The sequence below is a fragment of the Hemibagrus wyckioides genome, linkage group LG14 (genome assembly GCF_019097595.1).
Source record: "Hemibagrus wyckioides isolate EC202008001 linkage group LG14, SWU_Hwy_1.0, whole genome shotgun sequence".
NCBI classification, from domain to species: domain Eukaryota; kingdom Metazoa; phylum Chordata; class Actinopteri; order Siluriformes; family Bagridae; genus Hemibagrus; species Hemibagrus wyckioides.
In genome coordinates this window covers 24,142,803-24,151,268 of record NC_080723.1, presented here as the reverse complement: position 1 = coordinate 24,151,268, position 8,466 = coordinate 24,142,803, and the positions used below count along the sequence as shown (strand labels likewise).

At 37.2% G+C, this 8,466-nt stretch overlaps 1 protein-coding gene across 1 annotated transcript; it reads left to right on the top strand.

Annotated features, from left to right (window-relative positions):
• Window positions 1-309: 309 nt before the first annotated feature.
• Window positions 310-7,785, top strand: LOC131364621 (versican core protein-like). Its single transcript, XM_058407827.1, has 5 exons — window positions 310-462; window positions 2,383-2,470; window positions 2,573-2,923; window positions 4,970-5,017; window positions 5,547-7,785. Exons 2-5 carry the CDS (start codon window positions 2,422-2,424, stop codon window positions 5,618-5,620), a joined length of 522 nt encoding a protein of 173 aa, XP_058263810.1. The 5' UTR covers window positions 310-462; window positions 2,383-2,421; the 3' UTR covers window positions 5,621-7,785.
• The last annotated feature ends 681 nt before the right edge of the window (window positions 7,786-8,466 follow it).

Genomic DNA, 8,466 nt, shown 5'->3' with positions numbered 1-8,466 from the left:
GATAATACACTACATAGTACACTTGATGTTACACACATTTATCAGCAACAAAGAAAAGTACAGTTTGTAGTCTGCTATTATTATTATTATTATTATTATTATTATTATGTTTTTATTATTATTATTATTATTATGTTTTTATTATTATTATTATTATGTTTTTATTATTATTATTATTATTATGTTTTTATTATTATTATTATTATGTTTTTATTAGTAGTAGTAGTAGCATTTTTGATGTTTTTCAGGAGGTGCAATTGAACAATACTGCATACTGTGTATTATTGGACGCTAGGGGGCAGTCTTTTATAGAATCGTTTACAGGAGGTTCGGTTTCGTTTCAGCTCAGTGAACGTTGCTCTATTCTGCTGCGTGTTTCCGTGGATTTCCTTGTCAGCGTGCCTGAGACGCGTTTTCTGAAATCGCGGATTATAATCGCGGTGTTTTTCCTTCTCGGAGGAGGTAGGAGATTGTTTACGGCATTTAAATATCAATACAAGCTAATTTAGTAAACTTGACGTGGTACTTTTTTTTTATTTTAAACTTATTTTTATATCGGAACATGGTGTACATGTTGTTTTTGAAGCGTGTGATCCACTAACATCTCATTAAGTCTGATACTGATCACTTCCTTGGTTTTAAGAGCAGTTCGTCTGCCGTGTTTCACCTGGGATCTGTTTTCTGGAGTCTGATCTTGTTAGTGGTATGAATAATTTTTGATTCTCTGGGTGGATTTTTATTATTATTTGTAGGTTATTACAGGACGAATATAGGAGTCAAAAAAAAAAAGTCTCATCAGATGTTATAAACCAGGGAATCAGATCTGGGGGGAGGTGTTATAGTCTGTAGTAAAGTATATAGTGTATACAGGGTTCAATATATGTTTATTTCACCTTTTTTAAACTATACTGTATTAAGGGCTATAGATTGTTACTAAACAGCGCCTTTAACGGCGGGGTTCGTCATTGCAGTGTCATATGAAGTGGAAAATTTCAGCGACTCACGGGGTTTACTTCCTCATAGCCAGGGGTGTTCATTTACAAAAGCCTGTAATCTGTTTGTACTGTATAGAGACAGGTAAGTCAAATACATTTAAACTACCATCAAGTAAAGCCGATATATACAGTAGAGAAGAGCTAATTAAAAAAAAATGAAATGAAATAGTAATAGTGTTGTAATGCCTCACAAGACATTCCACACTTGACAAACAGGAAGTATGAGTCGTTATCAAACTGTGGTTTTGTACAGGAAACAACGCAGGAGGGTGGGGCCAAACAGACACTCCTTTCTGTTTAGTCAAATCAAAAGTTTGGCCTAATTCCTCTTTTTCTTAAACTTAACGTTTTAAAGAGCTTAATATTCTTTATTTTGACACTTTACTGGTGTCTGGTTCTTCAGGCATTTTATTAACCACAGGATAATAAAGTTCCTTTGTACTGATGTGTAAATGTTGATGTTTTGACCCGGACAAAGTCTACTCTGTGTAAAAGTGTAACCTGGGTTTAATATCGTACGAATGTTTGAATAGTGTAGAAGTCTTCAGTACAAGAAACAGCATCATTTAGTTGGAAAAAGAGTATCTGCTTTATATATTACATATCCTAGCAGAACTACTGTTCCTATGAGCAAGCAACGTTTGTTCAAGTGAAACATGACTGCCTCCTACTGGTCTTGTCTTTCTTGCCCCTCAGTATGTGTGGTTTATAACAATGCTTTGTAAACTTTCCCGGCACAGGTCATCTTAAGGAAGTTACACTTTGTGATTTCCCTGTGAAAAAAAACAACAACAACAAAAAAAATACCCAAGTTATTTTCATAGTGTTCATATTGATCTGTTATGAGTGAATCGTCATATACAAAATACATGTATATTACAGGTCATTGCCAAAAAACTGTGTATATTAACTGCATTTCAACATACATAAGGCAACAAGGGTTCTGTACCATCAGAACTATCACTAGTCTGCACTTTAGGTAAAGATTCCTGTAACAAGGAGTATTAAGTCCACCTACTGGAAGTGGTTTTGACTGACTTAAACTGGTTATTAAATCATGCACATAGAAGCTAAAGGTTTTCTTGATAAGAAAAGAGTTGCTTGATAAGAGAACCTTATGGTTAGATATTTGGACTCATTTTAGAGTGATTTACACTAATACTTTGACTTCTGACTTTGGCTATACAGTATTTCTATGTAGGCAATGATTTGTGGAGTTTAATTTGGGATTGTATCTAATTAAATACTATAGTAAACGTTAATGAATTGATAAATCTATTTGTTTGGTAATGAATGTATTGATTAAAATATGTAAAGTTCCACTGTATTACTGTTTATATTTAATTTTATATATTTCTCTGTTAAAACCTGCCTTTGCTTGTTGTAGGAGACCTGCACAAACTTATGTAGAGACGTTCAGGGCATCATGACCTCCTTTTTTTCCATTTGCATTGTGTGGACTGCCGCCTGCATCGGTAAATAACCCTTATTTTAATTAAACAGATGAAAAATAAGTTTCTGAACATAAGAGCATTACCGAGAATGTGCTAAAATTAAGTTGGATCTTCCCATCTCAGGCGTCCTCTATGCAGAACTTCAGATCGTTGTGTCTGCTCAAGAGAGGTCTACAGTTGTCCTGCCGTGTACACTGAGAGTGGTGAGTGAAACACCTTATATTCGGTGGAGCACCGATAAGGAGGTGTTTGAGCGGAGTGGTAAAGAGTCGTTTCAGGGTGATGGATATCAAGACCGCGTGGACGTTCCTGAGGTCCAGCTGCTTAAAGGGGACTGTTCCTTGGTGTTGCATAATCTGACACTTGCAGATAAGGGTGTGTACAAGAGCTACCAGGCAGTGACACGCATGAAAAGATCTGCCCTTGTGCGTGAGAAATGGGAGCTGATCAACAGTGTTGAGCTGTCAGTGGATGGTAAGTGTGTTCAAACACGAATACCAGAAAACAAGAATATGTGGAGAGTTACAACACTTGCTCTATAAGAAATCTGTTTATATGTCAGTTTAATGTTTTACAATCCTAGTGGTGTTTTGCACTATGCAGACCATTAAAGCTCCCCACAGGTAATAGATCTAGGCAGGAGGAGATGTGTACACAATTTTAAAATCAGAATGTGTGCTTTTCATGGCATTGACAAGGCTTAAAGCAATGAAGTTTTAAACCACTGGGTACAAAGTGGTAGAAGTTTGAATGAAGATACAGAATATAAAGTGAAAGTTAAATGTGCAAAATAACTAAGGATAATGAGAATCTAAAAATAGGAAATTAGATCTCTGAAATTCTGAAGCATAAAAGACTGGTCAGCATCTTTACCACCTTAGTGCAAAGGAACTTCTACTCCTGCACTATTGAGAGCATCCTGATGCGTAGCATCACAGCCAGGAGGGTGGTGCGATCAGCTGAGTACAACATCCGCACTGAGCTCCTTGACCCACAGTCTATTTATAGCAAGCAGTGCTGGACCCTTGGGTGGATGGATGGATGGATGGATGGATAGAAAGACATATATAAATAGAGCATGATTGATAGGAAACAAGAAACGTGTCTAAGATATTACAAGAACCCAATTAACAAGAAAGCATATGTTTAAGGACAAGTGGTGTTTGCTGCATTGGAAACCATGAGGTGTGCTGAAAGATTCGTCAAAGGAACTGTGACAGGAAGGGGGTCCTGGACTTGTCATAATGTCGACATGCCACAGCGGAAATGGAGGCCCAAAAGAAGCAACAATGACGGATTAAGCGAGGTCCGGAGGAAGCAGAAGTAGAGGTGGTGGAGCAGCAATAGCCTTAGTGGGGTCAGGGGAGGAGCGACCTGAGTCATGAGGAGGAGCAATGGTGTCTCTGCTGGAGTTGAGGAGCAGAGTCCAGGAGGCTGTGGATGCTGTCTCTGGTCTCTTACTGCAAGTGACCACATTCCTGTTGATAAAGCCTGGCCAAACTAACTCACAGGCTGGCTTCCACCATCCTACATATTTCCATGAAGATATACTCCCTGCGGATCAGGGGATCATCTTGTGGCCAATTGCTGTGGTAAGTTAGTATAGACTTTCTTGTTGTTCAAGGATTCATTTTTCTTGCTGCAGCAAATATTGTCCCACTACCACATCCTGTTACATTGCTCATTATTACAGTGTTCTTCTAAATGGCTCGAAACACTGAAGTTTTAAAGCACTGGATACAAATGCAGAAGAAATCTTCATGAATACATATAAATACTGCTGAATTTGAAAAGATGGTTAAAAATTCAAATTAAGCCAGAAGACCATAACAAGAACATACAAAGACTTGGAACACAACCTGGAATTATGTATGTACAGTATACACAGCAGAAAATAAAAATAAATAAATAAACAGGAAGTCAGAGCGACATCTTTAGGCATATGCCAGTCAATAGCATTGAAGATACACCACAACATCCTTGACCTTGACTGAACTAACTAAATATGGAGGACAGAGAAGATATTTACAGGAGCCTGGCCGTGAATAAAGACAGTATCCTATTGAATCATGAGGATATATTTCAGCACTGAACATCACCAAGCCTCAAGTAACTACAACCATTTACAACCTTCACCTTCTTCATAACGAATAAACTCCTGCTGTTTTTATTTTTCACCAAGCAATGTTTGGAAAAGAAAATAGTGTGATGGAAAAACAGATGAACCATGTTTGCTGCCAACTAGTGTAGATCAAGATCTGCCTCCGCTAGTGGGAAACATACATTCTACAGAGCATTTAATTTGATGATCCGGAAGATTTATTATTGTTGATCATTTTCCTGAAAGTGACAACTATAAAATTAAAATGAGAATATGCCCAAAATATTGGGTCGTTTTTTCCAGATATAGTATGATACCGTATCAAAGACCTGCACTGAGACATACAGAAGTGTACTTCGTAAAATTAATTTACGACAGTAAAATTAATTTATGAATCTTCCACCCCCATCTCCCTACAGGAAAAAGAACAAATCAGAGGAGGTTACCTGAAATATCACTTCCCACAGGTATATGTAATTACTTGGATGTTTACCTATCTGTAAAATAATTTTAATTTAGTGCGAAACCATTATTTAAATGTGTTAGCGGACTGTTTTAGTATCCTATTCTTGTGTTCTGACTATTCCTAAACACTCTTGCAGAAAGTTTGTCCAAACTCATCAAGCTTAACATGCTATATAGATTATGTCATGGATATTTGGTCTGTATACAGTCCATAAATATTTGGATATTTTATCAGTCTCCCACATTATATTGAATTTTAAATTGAAATAATCCTCACTGGAGTTCTTCTCTGTAGTTTTTTTTTAAAGGTGTGAGATATTTTGAAATCTCCCCATATCAAACCAACGTTAGTCCTAAAAATATTTTTAAATAAAAAACCCACCACAAATTATTATGTACAACATAAGCTGGAGCACTAGCATAGACCATGTTAGCTCAGAGTAATGTTGAAAGAAGTGAGTGGAAAGCTTCACTACTTTGTGTGTGTGTGTGTGGGCTCACCAAAAATAATAATTTTGTGTCTCTTTCCAGGTGATGCAAGAATGAACTGGCCTCACCCACTGGTCACGGTCTTGTCCCTCCTCTCTTGTTTTCTCTTCCGCTAGTCTATGAAGAAATGTGAGTGAGACACAGACTGTGTGTTGCATTTCAACACCCACTAATAAAAGCTACTAAGTTACGCCTAAACCAATGCAAGCTAAAGCATGTTCACAACACAAAGTCACTAGAAGTTCTTGAGGGGTCCATGGGAACAGTGGAAATTCAGTAAAAGCAGTTGCTTTGATGTGATCTTGAAAACTGCTTGACTGTCACTAACATCTGTTAAAAAGGGAATGGATTTGTGTCTTTTTAAAATAAAATTGTGTCAGGTTTAACATCAACAAAACCTATTGGCCAGGTCTCTAAATTGGCAACACTGGTACTGACCAATCAAGGCCCATGTTTAATTCATATTACTACACAGAAATCTGGTTATGCTAGCAACTTTAATGTTAAAACATAAAAACATTGAGCTTAATGTAAATATAAAGCTCTCAGTACAGCCACCCTTACAAAAAAGACTGCTTGGGGTAGAACCTCCCAGGACCTACTTCTGGAGCCGGTCGTGGGGGTCATGACCGCAGGTGAGCATCTGGTGACTGGGCCACCCACTTGACACAGTGAGGCTCAGCCTGAAATGGTGAGTAAAAACACCTTGTGGGTTCACCAAATGCAAATGAAATGATAGTAGTCAGATGGAACACCAAATTATAAACTACTAAACCATAAATTATTAGTATACTAATGTATTTTTATGTAGACAGATGTAGATGTTTGGTGTGTTTCATAGACTACATTGTGTGCAATGATTTGTGGAGAATTTCTCGAATCCAAATTGGGTTAAATCTCACATAGCAAAAACCTACAAAAGCCTAAACTCCTCTGTCATGAAAATGTCAGGAAACTCACAACATGGAAATGTAGTTAAAATGTTAAAAGTGAAAAGCCTAATTGTAGAACCTATTTGTACATGAAGTATAACACAATATCTAAATTGTGAAAAAAGATCAGATTATTAGATTGTGATATTCATTCCTGGCAAAAGTATAAAATCCTGCAAAGCTTTTGACATTTCCAGTTGGTTCCGCTTTGCATAACTCCTAAATAGCTTTCTGCACTTAGAATCTGGAGAAGGGCATGGTTATTGGTGCCTGATTGGCAGGGTTAAGGATTTCAGAAACTGCTGATATCCAGCAGTGATATTCACACACAACAGTTTCTAGAGTTGTAGAGAATGGTAAAAATAAAAAGCTTTGTTTGAGCAACAGTTTTCTGAGCAGAAACTGCTTGTGGATAAAAGAGATCAGAGGAAAATGGCCAGATTAGTTCAAGCTAGCAGGAAGATATAGTAACTCAAAAAGTCACTGTTAATGCTCAGAAAAGCATCTCAGCATGCACAAAACATCAGGCCATGAGGTGGACGGACAGTTTCTTGGACAGAAGATTAGGAAAAAGTCACATGGTCTTTTTGTTCTTGACTGACAAGTGAGGAACCTGACATTCTGCTGTTGTAGCTCATTCATCTCAAGGTTCACTGTGTTGTGGGATCTTGGATGCTCACTACAGCTATAAAAAGTGCTTATTTAAGTTACTAGAGATTTTCTGTCAGCTCAGATCGGTCTGCTTATTCTCAGATCTCTCTCTTCAACAAGGTGTTTCAGCCTGCAGACCCTCTGCTTGTGTTTGTACCATTCTTTGTAAATTCAGAAAGTGTAGTTTCTGATCTATTCAAACCAGCCCATCTGGTACTGACATTCATGCTAAAGTACAGGTGTTCCTATTAAAATGACTAGTGTGTGTATAATTCATAAATCTTTGCAAATCTTTCTCTAGATATATATCGTAGAAGCAGAAGCTCAAGTGTATATTAGAAATGTATCCGCCAGAATGCTGTCCTCAGGTAGAATGTATGTTGTGTGACAGGCTGACAAGTTGATTTGTAGAGTGATGTGTTTGTACAGAGTGTATTCCATATATTCATTTGTATTATAACAAAAATAATCTTATGGTTATAATGTTATTGTTCAGTTTTAAATTGCCCTGGATTTTACTGTGATGTAATTAATGACAATAAAATTGTCAATAAAATAAAAATAAAACAATGTCCATTGTTAAAAAAAAATTGAATTTAAAAAATAAAAGCACTTTGCTGGAAACTTGATAAGGAATAATGTGCATGTGCCCGGGACTGTTATTAATTACTAGGAATTAAAGTTTTGTTTGAAGTTTTTATACTCTTTCTTTGAAAGAAAACATACTGTGTACTGACTTTATACACTATATGGCCAAAAGTATGTGGACACCTGATCACACTCAAATTTGTCTGTGTATAGATTTACATTTTCTTTTCACTGGGAATAAAAGACCCAAACACTGTTCCAGCATGACAATGTCCCTGTGCAAAAAGCAGCTCCATGAAGGTGTGTGGAGGTGAAGGTTGGAGTGGAAGAACTGGAATGTCCTGCACTGAGCCCTGACTCTGACTCATCCCCAGTGAATACCTTTAGGATGAACTGGAACTCGAGTCTCCTCAACATCCCAACATCAGAGCCTGATCTCACTAATGCTCTTCAGCCAAATTAACACAAATCCACAGAGCTACTGTACTCTCCAACCTTCCCAGAAGAGAAAAGTGAAGATCATTATAACAGCTAAGAGAGGAGAATAAATCTGTAATCGGATGTTCAAGCACATGATGGTGTGTCCACATACATAATCACTGAGTAATTAAAGAAACTGGATGTGATGTACTTTAAATCTGAAGTGGGATTATACCCCAGATGGGACTGCAGGGCAGCACAAACACACACAGATTCATGTATAGGGTTAGTTTAGAGTAGCAAATCTTCTGAATGGCATCTTTTTGGAGGTGGACGGAAATATATGACAGAAGAAACCTAAGGAGAATAGA